The sequence below is a fragment of the Lactuca saligna genome, chromosome 9, assembly GCF_052625555.1.
Source record: "Lactuca saligna cultivar CGN05327 chromosome 9, ASM5262555v1, whole genome shotgun sequence".
In the NCBI taxonomy this organism is placed as follows: domain Eukaryota; kingdom Viridiplantae; phylum Streptophyta; class Magnoliopsida; order Asterales; family Asteraceae; genus Lactuca; species Lactuca saligna.
The window spans coordinates 59,887,416-59,905,529 of record NC_136425.1 but is presented as its reverse complement, the minus strand read 5'-3'; the positions used below and the strand labels follow the sequence as shown (position 1 = coordinate 59,905,529).

The window sequence follows — 18,114 nt, the reverse complement described above, 5'->3', positions numbered from 1 at the left end:
TAGGTTCAGGTTTATTTGAGATCATTTTAATTTTGTGAGACCGTGAAACCAAATCTAAAAATAATTTTAAAATGCAAAATAAATGGAAAAATCCAAAAATTCCTTTTTTAAATATTATTTTCGGAACTTGAATTAATTAAAAAAAAATAAAAAATAAAATAAAATAAAAATGAAAAAAAATCCCGTTTTTGTTTTTTAAAATACGTGAAATATTCTAAATAGAATATTACACTGATATATTCTAAAAAATAATTTTAAAATGCAAAATAAATGGAAAAATCTAAAAATTCCTTTTTTAAATATTATTTTCGGAACTTGAATTAACTAAAAAAAATAAAAAAATTCTATTTTTTTTGAAAAATACGTGAAATATTCTAAATAGAATATTACACTGTATATATTCTAAAAATAATTTTAAAATACAAAATAAATGGAAAATCAAAAAATTCTTTTTTTAAATATTATTTTCGGAACTTGAATTAACTAAAAAAAGTTAAAAAAAAAAAAAAAATACATCTCACGGTCTCACAAAATTAGGCCGTCTCACATGAACCTAACCATATATATATATATATATATATATATATATATATATATATATATATATATATATATATATATATATATATATATATATATATATCTTTGACGTTAAAAAACTATGTAAGTGAATTTATAACCGATAGTGTTTTGATTAATAATATGATATGATGCGAAAGGCCAATAATGGACTAGCTTGAACATGGGCCTTCCTTAGTTAGTTAACATACAGAGCCCAAAGGCCAAACCTAAGACGCCATTTTTCACTTTCTCAGCTTCTTACTATAAAATGATGTCCTGACCTAAAACCCTAATCGTCTCCTTTCATAGAACGCCGATCCAGATATACGCCGAGGTACGCGTCTGTTCCGTTTGCATCTTACACGGATTCTGTATTATATTTTATGTTAATCTTGAATTCTACACGCCATCATTCTACTGTTAAACCTCGCATATTATGATTTTACAATCGGCCGTGCGTCTGATGCACTTAATGATTTGATTCTGATAATCAACTGGTGATTCGAAGTGTTCTATTCTTTGGTGTTTCTTTAGGTTCCGATGTATAAACAAATTCGTACCCTAATTGATTATGTCTGTTTCTGTGTAGAACTATCTCATGAAAAGGATTTATTTTAGATTTCTGGTATCTATTTATATAGTAATAGCCTGAGCAAAAATTGTTAATGTGGATTTGATAGAGCTGATGATTTCCAGCCACATTTGCATCTAAAAGCATGTTATATTACAGTAAACTGTTTAGTTGATGTGAAACTGACACATGATTCCACATTTGTAACAGGATATGGCACCAAAACAGCCTAACACAGGCCTCTTTGTTGGATTGAACAAGGGTCATGTTGTCACTAAGAAGGAGTTAGCTCCTCGCCCATCTGATAGAAAAGGCGTAAGTTCCTTCTTTTAATCAAATTCATTCTTTAAGTCTTCTCAAATCTTGTAATTATACTGTGAAAGAGTTGATTAGATTTTGGAACACATGTTCATGGTGCTATATTTGTGTAGAAAACAAGCAAAAGGTCGCATTTTGTGAGGAATTTAATCCGTGAGGTAGCTGGATTTGCACCATATGAGAAAAGGATCACTGAGTTGTTGAAAGTTGGAAAGGACAAACGTGCCCTTAAGGTGGCCAAGAGAAAGTTGGGTACCCACAAGAGAGCAAAGAAGAAGAGAGAGGAGATGTCAAGTGTTCTTCGCAAGATGAGGTAATTTTTTTTTTTTTCAAATTTTAGTGCTACAGATTCTTTTAGTTTCTGTTTTTTTGTACTTCAAATTACTTTGATTGTTTAATGTTATTGCTTTGTTGTTAATTTTGTGTAATTAATTGCAGGTCTGGTGGAGGTGCAGAGAAGAAGAAGTGAGGACTTTTTCAGGATTTAGTTTTCCTTGCATAATTTTGTTACTTTTAGTAGTCAAGTAAAAAACATCTGTCTTCTCTATTATATGATTTGGATTTTGTGTACCTTTCTTTTATAAAGATCGTTCTTCTTTATGATATGATTTTGCTCGACTCTATGTAGTAGTTCAAATCATAAGTCATCTAATTAATCTTCTTTTTGTGTTTTTATACTTTTGTTTGACTTGAAGTTAAGCAATATATTATAAATCAGAAAACCATGGATCATAGTTTTATATAAGTTTACATCTCAAATTTTACTGAGAAAGAATAAAATATAACCACATTTCTTGACAAAAAACAAGTTGAATAGGTTTGACTGTTTATGTTCAACATAATCTCAACACCTTTATAACTATTATTAACAAGCATATCTTCATTTGCAGTAGGTTTTTGAAGGTGTAATATTCACATACTAGAGCATGTGTAACTACACTAAACATCTCCATGAAACAAGAAGTTGCAATTTGTAGGAAGTTTATGAAGGTGTAATATTCACATACTAGAGCATGTGTAACTACATCAAACATCTCCATGAAATAACAAATTGCAAGTAATTACATGAATGATTGAGTAGAAACCATTTGGAATAGGTCAAATGAACTACTTTTAGATACATAACTGATAAACGTCAAATCTTTACCATGGAGTACTTTTGCGTCAGTATTTTGCTTCAAATGGGATGGGCTCAGTTTAGATCTATTAAGCACAAAGTCTGGATTTTATAGCCCAAACATTGAAGTCTAAGTCCTAAGGGCGGACGGAAGATTTCATATTTCATACGGAAAAAAAATTCGCCTATAGGGGCACATTTTCTATTATGTAGTTGCACACTTTTTGTATGTAGTGGTTGAAAAAAAATTAAGAAAATTTTACAACGCATACACGGAAGTCAGGTGTTTCCGGTGTCATTGTATGATCACACATTTGTCTTGTCCCGATCATTTGAAGTATCTGAAAACATTGAAATCAATAATTGTAAACCAAAGCTTAGTAAGTTTCCCGAAATACCCCACACAACAATACATATATAATGCATACACATTGGGCCCATAGTATAAAACTGGATTGCCCCTGGACCTACAATCTTAAAACGAGATTTCCCCCGGGCCTACAACAAACGACTGAATTACCCAATGTTTGTTGGCCTACAACACAAAGCCATACCGCCTTAACCCAACCACACTTTGTCGACATAGCCAACAAGTACAGATAAACATACAGATTTATCAATCTAATAGATCATTGCATCATAACAACATTCTACACACAATGACAAATACTGCAGTTCAAAGTATGTGAAAAAACTCACCTCACAATCTAGAAGATAACAACGTGGATCACAAATCCAATAACTGACACTACATGTTACCTATACAACATACAGGGACAAAGTCTCAAACTACAACCTAAAACCCTCAATTTGAGCTAAAGTCAAACTCGATCAAAATCATTGGTCAACTCAGCCAGCTGCCACGCCGTGGCCAATACCTTGCCATGCTGTGGTAGCCTCACGACAAGATAGTTGCGAAACTGCATAACGTCATGACGTGGAAACCATTTCTCCACGTCGTAGGAATCGTCCAGACTAGCTTATTGCATCAAGCTCTTAATCCTTCAAGTCATCCATTCATACTTTCTATAATGTATTCTTACATCCAAATCATTCTAAAAAAACATTGCTTTATAGACATGCATGTCCAATGCATGTATTGAACTCAATGATGTAAAATGAGATCAAAATCTCATATAAGTAACCACTACTCGATAACTCTCTAGATCTACAACACAACTCCCCAAAATGACCTCAATGATTCATAAAGTTGCTAACTTATGAGATTCATTCATAAGAACAGCCCCTGCTAAGTCCGAATACAGTGGTTCAATACCAATTTTAGCGGTTTAATTTTACCGGTTCAAACGAGTTTTTGTAAAAAAAACTGGTTGGTTCGTTTTGGTCTAAAAATAGATATAAAAATCAGTGCTAGTTAAACCACTCATTTCCTCGGTTCCTAGTCCAACAGGTTCGAGCGATTGTTTCGAATCGGTTTTTAAAACATCGGGTAGTCAAAATGCAAAAAATGCAATATTAATGTGGGATGCATTCTTTCTATGGTCATTACATAAAAACTTAGCCACTGCTAAATGACATTTTTCATTTTAAAATGATATTTTTTATATTTTTCGAAAATCTATTTTTTTAGGGCAAATACCATAAAAGTCACTATATTTTCACACGTTTTTGAGAAAAACCCTATTATTTTTCTTTTGGTTGGCTCTAGCCACAAATTTGACATAAAGTTACCATTCTAGCTCATTTAACGATTTTTATGGTTAACTCTGTTAATTTTTTTGCAAAATTAGTCCTAAAAGTTTAAATTTGGTCCCTGTAGTTTGCAAAAATTTACACAACATGTCCAAAACTCGGTTTATGTTTTTTAATTTCTTTATTTTCATTTATTTTTTTATTTTTTAATCAAAGCTAAATTTGCTTTTATATTTTTTTATTTTTTTTATATTTTTCGTTCTTATTTCCTTTTTCTTATTTTTTATTTTTTAACTTCTTTTTTTTTTGTTTTTATATTCATTTATTTTTCATATTTTTTTTATAATTTTTTTTTGTTTTTTTGTTTTTTGTTTATTTTTGTTTTTTCATTTTTTTAGAAAACCAAAAAAAACTCAAACACCAAAAATGTAATATACACTAATATATTCATACACTTTACACTTTCTAAAAAATTATCAAATTGACGAAAAACAAAACATAACAAAAATACGAAAAAAAAAACAAAAAAAAAAAACGAAACAAATACGAAAAATATAAAAAAATATATTCACACACGTTAAAATTTTTGATAAATATCAAAAGAAGTTTTCAAATTGAAGAAAAACAAACCGTAAATTTATTTTATCAAAAATAAAGAAAAACGAAAAGAAAAAAAAAACGAAAAAAATGAAAATAAAGAAAAAACAAAAAAAAGAAAAAGAAAATATACAAAATATGAAAAATAAATGAATATAAAAACGAAAAAAAAAGGAAAAAAGAAGTTAAAAAATAAAAAAGTATATATAAAAAACCAAAAACAAAATAACGAAAAATATAAAAAAATTATAAAATATATAAAAACAAGTTTAGCTTTGATTAAAAAATAAATAAATAAATAAATAAAAATAAAGAAGTTAAAAAACATAAAACCTAGTTATGGACATGTTGTGTAAATTTTTGCAAACTACAGGAACCAAATTTGAATTTTTAGGATTGATTTTGAAATAAATGAGTTAACCATGAAAATCATTAAATGAACTAGAATGGTAACTTTATATCAAATTTGTGGCTAGAACCAACCAAAAAAAATAATAGAGCTTTTCTAAAAACCGTGTGAAAATATTGTGGCTTTTATTATGTTTGTCCTTTTTTTTTTTTTTTGGTATAGATCTTCAAAGGTTATACTCACATCAAAAGAAAGTTCTATTATGTCGCAATGGATTTTGTGATTTGTACCGAATCACTGTGAGATGAATGGTTATTTATTTACTCCCCCATCCCAAAATTATTGTCCACAGACAACAAATACATAGATTTCAGGAAGTATTAATTATCAATAACTTTATATAATAAAATGATAATTTTGTCATTACTTTGTATTTAATGTTCCATTATATACTTAGTTGGTTAAGTAATAATGATGAAGTATTTTGGTAAAAATGTTATTTATTTTTAAAAATTGATTATTATTTTGGAACAACCGAAAAAGGAAAGATAGACTATAATTTTGAGATTGAAAGAGCATTTATTTTTTTCTTTTTTTTTGTTGTTAAAACACAACCAAACCATATTTTTAAAAGTTGAAAACATTTTATACGGTTTTTTTTCCGGTTTTGGTTTATGCGTTTTTTCGGTTATTTTTAAATATGATTCGGTTTTTGCTCACCCCTAGTCAATCAATATCAAACCATATATCCTCTATTTAAATTGAATTTTTTATTCCTTGTTTCCACAATAGGGATTATCACTAAAATGATAAAATGATAGACCATGTTTATGTATAAGAAATGAACATAATTCTTGAAACTATCACGTAATAACCACATAATTTGCTGTATGGTATTTACGAAATTACTTTAATAATGCCTTTGCCTTGTCCATTTAGCAAAACATATTATTATTTATTTCAAATCCCAAAAGGCAGAAACCCCAAGGTGATTCTTATTCCTTTTTATTTTGGTCAGCTTAATGATTATCCCCTAAATTTTTTTTCTTCAAATGGTAATGCACAAGAAATTTTTAAAAAGAACAAGCAAAAAAAAAAAAAAAAAAAAAAAGAAATTCCATACAATTTATTGACTCCCTGTTCTATTCAGTTTTGTATCAATAGCTGTTACTACTCACGAGTACACTTTGCAACCATTTGCAAAACCATTATTATCCAGAGTATACACAAACAGGGGGCAAAAGGGTAAATTCAGCTTCATAAAATAAAATTACAACAAAAAAAAAAAAAAAAAAAACGTCCACCATTACTCATGTCTTGAACTTTTGCGTCAACTTTTCTTTAACAGCCGAACTCCACCCAACCGAGCTTCGTTGCAAATCTTGAATCGATCCACCGACTTTCAACACAACAGCATCTTTCACCTCACCCACTTGCTTCACACCCTTTGATGCAAATTCCTTCAATTGAGATATAAAAAAGAGTATCCTTTCAATAACTTTATCAATCGTCTCTTTGGATTTACCCTTTAAATCTTGCGTCATATTCTTGAGTTTTTCCACCATGTTTTCAGCTCTGCTTTTGGTTTCTTGTATTGAGAATTGTTTTTGAGCATTGACCCATGTGGATTCGGTATTTGACTCATCACGAAGGTCATTATCCACAATGACTTTAATGCCTTGATTTTCCCATTGGGCTCGAGCATCTTCCACAACTTTCACTTGTTCTCTTGCCCTTTTTGCCTCATCTTCCGCCCAAGTTCTTCATAAAAAAATATAAATAAATAAAATTATAAAAGTTATTTTTCTAGATAAACATTAAAAATTTACCTGGCCATGGCTAGGGCTTTCCGTTCAACTTCCAATTCATATTGCAAACGTGAAATCTCTTGAGTCTCGAATTCCGCATTTGCCCTTAGCTTATTTACCCTTTCTTTCTCAAACGAAATCTCCACTTTATTACTCATAATCCCCTGCAACTCTTCTTCTGCTTCACGCCTCAGCTTCAGAAGCACTTCCATTTGTGAATCAACAGCTGCACGTTCTTTCATCATTTTAATGTTCTGTTCCTCTTGTTCAGCTTTCATTCGCTCCAATTCTTGTTTTGTTTCTTCTGCTAATTTCTCAAGTGTAATGATCTTTTCTCTTTCTAGTAAAAGATCCTTCTCGAAAAACGTGTTGACATCTTTTTGGACTTGGTCAACTAAAGCAGTGTGTGCAGCAACTGCCTTTTCAGCCATGGATTCTGCTTCTATGCGTGCAAGTTCTTCGGTAACTAGATCAGATGATTCACCTGTTGCAAGAGCTATTGCAGCTTGTGCTTTTGTCACTGGCTTATCTGGCTGAAACAGTCTCGTGTAGCCTGTCAAAATTAACAGATCACATGTCATGACATAACAGGTTGTACTGTGTTTGGTTTGTATTGGATTCAGACAGTTGCAATCGTTTGTCTTATCCAAAAAAGGTGGAATGAGATGTGACAATTGACATGATATTTTTTGTCCTGTTGATATCTGATATGTGAAAAGACGAAAATGCCCTTTCTCACCGAATGCAAGGCCGATTATTCCGTTTTCTCCTGCTGATAAGTCTGCCATGAGTGCAGGCCAAGCGTCTGGATTGATCTTGTCAATGTCTATGAAACCAGAGAGTCGTTGAAGGATCTGGAATTTGTTACAAAATATATTTAAGGTTTTTAAAAAGTTTATATAAGTAAAAAGTAAAAAGATAAAATTTATTAGATTTTAAAGTTGTATGTAGATATGATTATAACCTTTCTGTCAGGTACAGGAAGCAGTCTTTTTTCCAGGGACATTTTCCAGCTCACAAGATCTTGACGAGATAATGGGCTGAAAAAATAATTGAGGAAAGGGTTAAATTGTAAAATGCATGAAAGTATAAGGTCTTAAAAATGTACCTTTCAGGACAGAAGTTTAGAGAACTCTCATCTTGATTTGAAATATTCATGTCATGTTGAGATAATTTGCTGGCAATAAGTCCGGCTTCTGCCAAGCCTGAAATTCCGTGTGTTTCATAAATTTCATTCATCAAAACATTTTTTCAAAAAAAAAAAAAAAAAACAGAAAAGATGATATAATTGTAAATTAAAATCCAGAAATTGTGTTTTTCATTTATTTACCTTGAATAGATGAGAAATCAGGATCTTCAGGTGTAATGTCATCAAATGCAAGTTCAGTTACATTCTCGATATACATTGCAGGGTACACTTTGGATAGAGTATTTCTATACAAAAAGATTATAACTTTAATACAATTTCAATAAATAAATAAATAAAATATGTTTTACCTTGAAAGAGCACTGCTGGCAGAAACCAACCATCTAGCATATTCACGCCGAGTACATAAATCACCAGGTTGAACATCACATTCAATAACCTGACACCATTTACATTATATTATTCCCAAGATTTTTAATTATATAAAAAAAAGAAACTAAAAATATAATTTTACAGTTACAACAGACCTTTAATACTTGCAATGCTGCTAATGCCTGCCCTTGTACTTGATCAACAACTGCAGGGACTAAGACTTTTCCAGGGAGAGTTTGTAGTGATGGTGAAAGTACAGATGGAGCAGGTATGCTTGCAGAAGATGGGAGATTTTCAAGATCCATTGAATCAAATGTTTTCTCAATGTTAGACAATTCTGGTTCTGGAATCGGAATCGGAATTGGAATCGGAATTACCAATCCACCATCTAAAACTTCCTTTTCTGTGAATGACTCCAGGAACTCTTGAGTTTCTTTATCATTGATATCTGATTCATTTATTGTTGCCTCCTGGAAATCGGAATCAGGAATTACCGAGTTTATATCATCAGTGGGGGCTTCTTTCAAGTTATCATCTGATTCGAGCTTCTCTGTGTCATCTAAGCTTTGAATGATTGATGCATCAACCGAATCATCTTGAACATCGGAATTGGCTATTCCAGGTGTTTCCGTAGTGTCATCTTGAACTTCAGCTGTAGGTAATTCCTCTTGGGAATCTTGTTGAATAAGTTTATCTTCAGTTGTAGTTTCATTTTCTTTTTCATGTGGATAAGAATCATCATCTAGCACAGCATTCTCTTTTTCAGTTCCCTTAGCTTCGAGATTATCATTCGGGTCATCAGAGATCAATGACTCTTCTTGGTGTGTTGTCAATGTTTCCATGTTCTTTTTTGTCCCTAAAGGACAAATAAAAGAATTAGGCATGGTTATGAACTACAAACATGAGAAAGCTTGGAAATTTATAAAAATGGAAGAATCAAGGAGAACATTGGAAAAGAAAGCATACATACCAGATACTCGTTTGCTTATAGAAAACGTTGCAAAGGAAAGTCCAGCAACAAGAACAACACCTGCTACTGCAGCTCCCACTATCCCTGAAAGTAAGCTACTTAAGTGTTATTAAGTAGACAAGAATACCATCTGCAGAAGCAAAAGATCATAAATCAAAGGTCATATATTCCCTTTTCTCCTAGGTGTTTTGAACTTTGAAGTTGAAACTTAACCAATGTGTGAGGTGATATAAAACATCCTTCATGAAATGAGTCGAATTTTGAGTTTGAAGCATCACCTACTCATCATATAACAGCACTAAATCATATGTTCTATTTCCTTTGAAATGGTAGTTTCATTGCATCCTAACCATGTATAGCATTAAGCTAGGGATTTTAGACAGTTTCCAAAGTTTTTTGTTTGAAACAATCTAACAATACGATGTCTTGAAACTAAATTCTTTCATATAACAGATATAGGATCTACAGAACTAAATACATCGATGTCAATTTCACTACTTTGAAGAATATAGAGGTCTAGGTTTTCGAAATGAGACCGGATTCTACCTATGTGAATTGAGAAGGGATTACATCTATGGAAGGATCAAATTCTCAGGAATCATCAATCAAATAAGAATAAAGTCACTTCCTACCTCCATACGAGCCTTTTTTCGGTGGCGATTCATTCAACACTTCGGTGCCATTATCATCACCAGACCATCCAGAAAAAGCATTAACAGAAAATTTCGAACCCGTCCGTCGTTTAGACACATTATCTCTAGAATTCGAAGAACAATGAATTGGATGGGCTAGCTTGTGAACACGCATCCGTAAAAAGATAGAAGATGAAGGATACTTCCTGCAACTGAAAGTGGCTAGTCGGAGTTGGTAAGAGCTCGGAGACCTTGTTGTGATCAACGTACTCATGGTGTTAATTTGCCAAAACACAAAAGAATTGGAGATGTTTAGTTCCACAAGTCCGATTGTAGGGTTTTGTGAGTATCTAGGGTTTCTTGTTTTTACAGTGATGACTGATGAGGGGAGAAAGACGATAGACCCACACTTCCTCGCTCTCTAATCTAAAATCTAAATTACCTTATCGCGAAGGGGAGCGGATATCCCAGTATCGGGGTCTTACTGCAATTATCTGAGACTTAGGATGATTTATGTATTTAAAAATAAACTTCGAGGGCCGTTTATGTCATATGTTCATTCAAGAAGAAAAAGTCTTGGTGTATATTGTTTTGAATTTTGATATTGTACGTATTTTTCGAGTGCAAAAATATGGCACAGGATAGATAGTCGACATTGAAAAGTGTATTTTCTGATGGATTATTGGATTGTATCTCATAAATGATTAAATGAGATTATTATAGTATTTATATTTGTTTTATTGTCTTGTGTATATAATGGATTATTTTAGTGTTACCAATGGATAATTTATTGAAAAAATCATCAAAAATAAGGCTGAGATTGTATATTGCACGTGATTTACCATATAATTATGATAGACTAATCATAATATTAGTTGTGCCGTTAAAAAAATCAGTTATAAATTACAGAAAAGTTACATATGTAATAACTAATCAAAAGTTAAAAAAAAAAAAATCGAGTTGAATCTAGCTTTCTAAATTAGTTTGAGGCGCCAATCGAAATTAATTAGCGTGTAATGTTGTGCAATTATCCTTTACGATTAAAATTAAAAGAAACACCAATTAATAAATGGGCCTTGGGCCTTGAGGGTGTGGGCTTCATATTGACCACCAATTAAAGAGTTGGATATTTGAATCTGGATTAGTGGGCTATACCGCTATAGTAGAATAAAAGTAAATGCTATTATCACTGAATTGTCCATCTCATTAACCAACATGAGAATATACACCACAAAAATCTACTCTATTACTAAAATATAATGATGACGATAATTCCAAATATATCTAATAATATAATCTAATATATAATACAACCCCTCAATCTGAATGGGATGAAGACAAATTAATGCTCAGATTGTTGCGAAAATCTTCAACTAAAAATTTAGAAAGACATTTGGTGAAGATGTCAATAACTTGATTTCATGAAGGAATGTACATGACCCCAACCCGTTTTTTGGCCAATTGCTCTTGATCAAAATGATTTGAATTTCCTTGTGCTTTGTATGTTGTGATAGGGCAAAATCATTTGAGAGATGGACAATACTAACATTGTCACGATACGCAAGTGTAGCTTTAGTGAAGGGAATAGAGAGCTTAAGGAAAAGATTTCGGATGCAACACGATTCGACATTAGCAATTCAGAAATATTTTAAGACTTAGGGCGATTTATGTAATTAAAATCAAACTTTGAGGGCCGTTTATGTCATATGTTAATTCAAGAAGAAAAATTCTTGGTGTACATTGTTTTGATATTTTACGTATTTATAATTTATTTAGTTATTTCGTGTGCAAAAATATGGCACTGATAGATAGTCGACATTGAAAAGTGTCCTTTGTGATGGATTGTATCACATAAATGTTTAAATGAGATTATTATAGTATTTGTATTTATTTTATTATCTTGTGTCTCAGTGCCTTTTAATGGATATACGACATAAATGATAAAATAGGATTATCTTAGTATTTTTTTTATATACATTGTTTCGTGAATGATTTTACAGAAATATAGACCTCACGTCTCACCAGATGGATAACTTATTGAGCAAATAATCAAAAATTGTATTAGCAACAAGACTTGAAATTTAATTTGTGAAATCAACTAGGACTTCGAAAGATTTTTGCTAAAAACTTGATGTATTTGTATTATTTATTGCATGTCAAACTATGGTCATTACAAAACCGTTGTCGACAAATGGAGCCAATACATACGTAAATGTTATTGCCAAAGAATTATCCATCTTCCACAGTTCCACTCAATAAGCATGAAATTATATACACAAAACTCATACTCTATTACTAAAACATAATACTGGTGATATTTCCAAATATATATAATAATATAATCTAATGTCTAATACAACCCTTTAGTTTGAACGAGAGGAAGATAAACACTATTGTGAAAATCTTAAAATAAAATTGAAAAATCTACAGAAAAGTTCAAAACTTTTGGAAAAAGTTTCAAAAAAGTTTTATTTTTTTAACAAAAAAATCTCATTGTTTTGAGGAAATCATATAATATGTCATTTGGTGTTCAAATACAAAAACAAAAATTTTCGTTGATTTGGGCAACATGTTAAATAATCGGGACTTTTCTTATAAAAAAAACTTTTATGACTTTATTGAAACTTTTTCCCAAAAGTTTGAGACTTTTCTGTAAATTTTCCAATAAAATTTTGAAAAGTCCGTCGACAATTCGATATCATGAAGGAACGTGCATGACCCATACATGCTCTTTGGCCACTTGCTCTCGAATCAAATGAATGTCAATTTATATTGTCTTGTATGTTTGCGTTGAATAAGATTATTTAAACTATGGATGCAAAATTGACACTGAATTTCAAACTTACATTTCTTAATTTACAATAGTAAAGTACTTTGAAGTTTACACATACAATCTACTTGAAATTGCGTTGTCATTATGGGAAAAGGGTACATTGCCTATATTACTAAAGGTTATATCTATTCCTTATTTCGACTTCTACAATCAAAGCAAATTCACGTTCCTCTCAGGTAAATGACTTGTATCATACCACACTGTATTGGAAAAACGAACTATTGAGATGTTCTTCTTGTTTGATTGCTCCAACTATCACACTCGACAACTCAAACTCATTCATCTACCTAAAAACAAATTGTTTTGTATATATCGATAAATATAAATCCCATTTATGGCCCACACCATTATACAGACAATTTTGTATTTATCAATAAATATAAATCCCAATTAGGGCCACACCATCATGTGGGCCTAGGGCAATCTCTTAAGTTGCCTTGATTTCAACTTTTGAGCCACAACTTGGCGATTTTATTCCAATGCTCACTTTGAGCATTGTACTATCATGCTAAACATCTAATTTTAGGTCGTTGGAAGAATAACCATTTTTGGAGAAAAATGACAAGAAGCAAATTCAGTAAATAAAACTTCATCTAAGTTGCCAAATGTCTTTTGAGCGATCTTATATAGCGTAATATTTTTCATATACTTGAGGTTACACTTTATCAAACTATTAAAGCACTTGTTAATAATTCGAACCGTATCACCATCATCAACGTAAAACTAACCAAAAACAACCAACTTTAAACTTTTCGAAGCTCCTTTTTAACCCGAAAAATGATTCAAATGTAAAAATATTTAAAAAAAAAAAAAACAAGATGCCATTTCCTAGTAGCAAAGCAATATCATATCCTTAACTTATATCCCAACTCCATTTACATGTTTTGATTTGTTCATACTTCTGTTGAATGTGTTTTTTCAGTCAAATTCGGCGAGCTTCCTTCCCACAACTCCTTCAACTCCTTTCTTGTCCAAGAGATCACAACCACCGGTCCAAGCGTTGATGGGACCTACAGTGTTCACTTTTTGACTTAATATAGAAAGAACAACTTAACACAGAAACTCACGAAAACATGTTATTTATTTTTATCCTTCCATATCCCAAAATATTCATCATTTTCACAAATACTTTTTATTTATCCAGACAACACTTTACTCAGACAGACAGTGTCAGATAGAAACTTACTAAATATAGAAGTGCTGGTTGTGGAGAATGGGTAAGAATTCCAGCTGCTAAAGCAGTTACTAATCCAACTGCATATCCAATAGTAGCATACCATATATATTTATACCCTTTATGAGGAGATAAAGATATATTCTCCTTTCTATGATCAAAACATAAAACTAATGCCAAAAGCATAGAAGGAATAGCCTACAAAATAACAAAAACAAAATATATAGATCATCCTAAAACATAAACTTAGTATAAAACTATAAAATTATAAACCATAATTTTATTTTTATTTTTTTACCATATCACCAAGACCAAGCATCATGAAATCAGTAGCAGTATTTCCAGGAACAACACCTCCCAATAAGTTTCTTGGAAACACAATCTTCACAGGCAACTCGAGTTTTTTAGTAATTAATTGCAATCCAGGAAGACTCAAAGAATTAGCAACAGTATGAACAGGGTTAGAAGCTTGTTGTGTTGCAACTGCTACCATAACATTTGCACCAAAAAACCATTCTGAATAAAACACCCAAAATATATCATACACAAACAAGCATATAAGCAGCATTGCACAAACTTTAATGTTGGGTAAACGAACATGGCTCACAAAAGCAACACAAAGTGAAATCCCCAACATGTTGTTCAACACCCAGTGTCCAGAAACAAGCCATGCTGCAACTGTAGTGATGCATAAGAACAATAGAAGGGATTGGATTCTTGTCAAGGGTTTGGAGCAACATCGGGAGATGAAAGGGTCTGAAAGATTGAATTGGGATTTGACATGGGAGATGTAGGGAGAGAAGCAGAAGTATAGAGATGAAATAGAGGCGATTGCTGTGAAAGCAGTGAGGAGTTGTGAGACTGAAGAGAATAAGTAGAACATCATGAGGAGACTGCAGGAGCTCATGACTGGAATCATTAGTGCTTGAGATCTGTCTAATGTGATTGATGCTTCAGAGAGATCACGGTTTTTTTCCATTTCTTTACCATAGTTTAAAGCTCGGAGAGCAGAACCGAAAGTGACAGCAATGGCTGTTAAGATTAAGGTCACTGGAGCTGGTTCCATGAGAAAGATAAGCTTCCATAAAGGCTCCATGTTTATCAGAATTAGAAGCTGGAACTCAACTTGGTTGCTTACAAAGATTCAGAAGTCCATAAACCAAAGGTATGAGTAATTGACCTAACTGATATGTCCCTGAAATTAAGAGGAAAGCAATGGCATTTATTAGCAAGAACACATCCAAACACATTTCATCCAAGTATTCACAACAAAATTATGGATATATGTAGGGTTTATCAGACTTGACATCATTCGTAAGTCGTAACTAATAGCAAGTAACAATAAAAGTATCGAAATATGTAGGGTTTATCAGATTTGTGAAAGGAAAAAAAGTGATCACATGATCAATCACGGGGTAGTGGGGTACTACTTTCTGAATACGTAACGCACGAATTAGGCCAAAAAGATTCAAGTTTTCTACTAAAACGTAACCAATTGGAGTCAACAGTCAATGCAAATTGGATCTCATCTGAAAATTAACACCTAGGGCTCACAATTCAATGTCTGGAGATCGTAATTTGCAGCTATCTTCCAGGACAATAAGATGATACTAACCAGATTACATCTGAATGTACGATCGATGGCTACAAATAATGAATTGTCATCGACAATTCTATCAAGATAGATTGATAAACAGCAGATATTGCAAAGAACTATAAAGATCTTGTAATTTTGTAAAACGACGATTGGAAATTAGGCATTTGTGTGAATCTGTGGAAATTGCTTCAAAGTGTGGAAAACAAACTTACGTTAAACAGGAGGAAGTTGAAATTAACTATGAGAAGTCGCTCTTTATCGAGTTGCCTACGCGAATGGTGAAAGCAAAGGGAGAGGAGAGAACTGTGCACCGAAAGCAATAGCGTCAAATTTTGTCCCTCGTCGACAAGGTTTTTGGTTTGCTCTTTTTCAGATTTTTATCTTTGCATTTATTACATATATGACCCTCAAGTTGTGTTCATACCAAATTTTGTGTTTTCTAATTTAATTTCATAAAGACTGATAAATAATAGTTCCGTTTTTTACTTTGTATTTATGTTTTTGTAACATAAAGTCATAAATAATAGTTTAATTATTTTAAAACCATCGTTTCACATCTAACGTGGTGGTCAAAGTCACCACTATTCACATTGTCTAGGTAATCTTAGGTTTTTGATTGATTCATCACTTAGTTGGATGTAGAGATGACAAAAACACTCGTACCCGATGGATAACCGAAACCCTAACCCGATTTGACCGGGTAAATCCCTGATGGGGACCGGAATGGGTATTACCCGAATGCAAAAATCGAGGATGTGGATGGGGATGGTTCTACATCGGGATGAGCTTTAAAATCGGAAAATCGAACCAAAATATATAGAACCGGTTTCAGTTTCTGGTTTAAAAATTGGCTTTATCCGGGTTTCGGGTAATCTGGGTTTGGGTCCATCGGGTCCTGGTAAACCGGGTCTAAGAACCGGAACCGATGTTAGGAATCAGAACCACTTTTAGGAGCCGGAACCGGTTTCTGTGAAATGTTTAAAACATGCATATCTTATTTGTTTTAAGTCCGATTGACACACGGTTTTTTTCAATGTGTAGTTTAGAGTTTATACATGATTTTAGACTATAAATTTATTATTTTTAGTTTTATATTAATGGATTTACAGCCCCCAAAGTCGAGATATCAAAGCTGGAAGTTTTTATTTTTTTCAGATTTTTTGTATTATGTGAAAGTTTTAAAACGTGCATATCTTATTCGCTTGAAGTCAAATTGATATGCAATTTTTTTTTTCAACTTGTAGCTTATAGTTTGTACATGATTTTGGTTTAATATTCAATAACTTATAGTCCCCCGAAGTTGAGATATCAAAGTTGAAAATTTTCAACTTTTTAGCTATTTGTTTTTGTACTTTGTATTATGTGAAAACATTAACACATGCATATATCATTCGTTTAAAGTCGGATTGACATACGGTTTTCTCCGGAGTGTATTTTAGAGTTTGTACATGAGTTTTGACTATAATTTTGTCAATTTTGGTTTCATATTCAATAACTTACAATCCCTTGAATTCGGGATATTAATATGAAAATTTTCAAAGTTTAACTCACTAAGTAGTAAGTAATTGCCAAAAAATTCCGGTTCTAAACCCACTTTATCCGGTTCCAACCTATCCACTTTAATGTTTCCGGGTTTTTCAGTTCTAATCCTACTTTACCCGATACCGTACCCGGAACCAAACCGAAACCGGTTCCTCTATACATGTCCGGTTTCTGGTTCTATAAAATTCCGTTAATCGGTTCCGGGTTTTCCAGGTCTGGGTCCATTCGGTACGGGTTCGGATCCACTTTCATCCCTAGTTCTACATATGCGACATACCTGTACCCAAAACCGACCCCGATGGGTATCCGATGTATAGTATTATTTATGTTTTTATTTTTAATCGATCCATAAATCATAATGCATAAGCATAAGTAAGTGAGGAGTCATAGTAAGGTTTTTCAAAAATCAAACTTGTAAATTTTGGAAGTGTTTTTTTTTTTTTTTTTTTTTTTTTTTTGCAACAAATGGTTTAATTTGTAAACTTGAATGTCATTGTTCATGTTTGAATAGATTCGGTGATTATAGTGCTTTATATTATTTATATTAGTTTTTGTTTTGTTGGTTAATATGTAACTATACGTTATATTTCATAAAAATGCAAAACTTTGTAATGGAGAAAAAAAATACCCGATTACCCATTGGGGATGAGGATGATGATAGAATTTTAATCCTCGATGGCAATGGGGATGGGGATTCGGGTATGAGGATGTGGAACACGAAACCCGATAACTTGTACTCGTTGCCAAACCTAGTTGGACTTGGACCTCAAAAATACATTATTTATGACGAACTTTCCAAGATTGTATGCACCATCTTATGAATGTTGATTTACTAGGCCTCGAGCAAACCGTATCCATAACATTTGTGCCTTT

General features: G+C 32.2%; 3 protein-coding genes across 4 annotated transcripts; 1 reads left to right on the top strand and 2 right to left on the bottom strand.

Moving 5' to 3' along the window:
• The first annotated feature begins 794 nt into the window (after nt 1-794).
• On the top strand, nt 795-2,055 carry LOC145017766 (large ribosomal subunit protein eL36y-like). Its single transcript, XM_078975726.1, has 4 exons — nt 795-895; nt 1,343-1,447; nt 1,564-1,763; nt 1,889-2,055. The coding sequence occupies exons 2-4, from the start codon at nt 1,346-1,348 to the stop codon at nt 1,917-1,919; spliced, it is 333 nt and encodes a 110-aa protein (XP_078831852.1). The 5' UTR covers nt 795-895; nt 1,343-1,345; the 3' UTR covers nt 1,920-2,055.
• Nucleotides 2,056-6,272: 4,217 nt separating this feature from the next.
• On the bottom strand, nt 6,273-10,544 carry LOC145014673 (uncharacterized). The gene is made up of 10 exons (XM_078973106.1): nt 10,096-10,544; nt 9,464-9,547; nt 8,649-9,349; nt 8,472-8,560; nt 8,305-8,408; nt 8,083-8,179; nt 7,939-8,014; nt 7,714-7,828; nt 6,996-7,527; nt 6,273-6,927 (listed from the first exon to the last, which is right to left on the bottom strand). The coding sequence occupies exons 1-10, from the start codon at nt 10,367-10,369 to the stop codon at nt 6,477-6,479; spliced, it is 2,523 nt and encodes an 840-aa protein (XP_078829232.1). The 5' UTR covers nt 10,370-10,544; the 3' UTR covers nt 6,273-6,476.
• Nucleotides 10,545-13,706: 3,162 nt separating this feature from the next.
• SPPL1 (SIGNAL PEPTIDE PEPTIDASE-LIKE 1) lies at nt 13,707-16,053 on the bottom strand. 2 transcript variants are annotated; one of them, XM_078975564.1, is made up of 4 exons: nt 15,912-16,053; nt 14,401-15,297; nt 14,115-14,300; nt 13,707-13,938 (listed from the first exon to the last, which is right to left on the bottom strand). In XM_078975564.1, exons 2-4 carry the CDS (start codon nt 15,196-15,198, stop codon nt 13,822-13,824), a joined length of 1,101 nt encoding a protein of 366 aa, XP_078831690.1. In that variant the 5' UTR covers nt 15,199-15,297; nt 15,912-16,053; the 3' UTR covers nt 13,707-13,821. The 2 variants fall into 2 exon arrangements, with proteins under 2 accessions (XP_078831690.1, XP_078831691.1); XM_078975565.1 differs by lacking the exon at nt 15,912-16,053 and adding an exon at nt 15,718-15,889.
• Nucleotides 16,054-18,114: the final 2,061 nt, after the last annotated feature.

Coding starts and splice junctions, on each gene's coding strand:
- LOC145017766 (XM_078975726.1), top strand. CDS start 1,346: ATGGCACCAAAACAGCCTAACACAGGCCTCTTTGTTGGATTGAACAAG. Junction 1,448..1,563: donor GCCCATCTGATAGAAAAGGC/GTAAGTTCCTTC, acceptor ATATTTGTGTAG/AAAACAAGCAAAAGGTCGCA. Junction 1,764..1,888: donor AGTGTTCTTCGCAAGATGAG/GTAATTTTTTTT, acceptor AATTAATTGCAG/GTCTGGTGGAGGTGCAGAGA.
- LOC145014673 (XM_078973106.1), bottom strand. CDS start 10,369: ATGAGTACGTTGATCACAACAAGGTCTCCGAGCTCTTACCAACTCCGA. Junction 8,015..8,082: donor CTAAACTTCTGTCCTGAAAG/GTACATTTTTAA, acceptor TTATTTTTTCAG/CCCATTATCTCGTCAAGATC. Junction 6,928..6,995: donor AAAGCCCTAGCCATGGCCAG/GTAAATTTTTAA, acceptor TTTTTTATGAAG/AACTTGGGCGGAAGATGAGG.
- SPPL1 (XM_078975564.1), bottom strand. CDS start 15,198: ATGGAGCCTTTATGGAAGCTTATCTTTCTCATGGAACCAGCTCCAGTG. Junction 14,301..14,400: donor TGCTTGGTCTTGGTGATATG/GTAAAAAAATAA, acceptor GTTATTTTGTAG/GCTATTCCTTCTATGCTTTT. Junction 13,939..14,114: donor AACCAGCACTTCTATATTTA/GTAAGTTTCTAT, acceptor TGAACACTGTAG/GTCCCATCAACGCTTGGACC.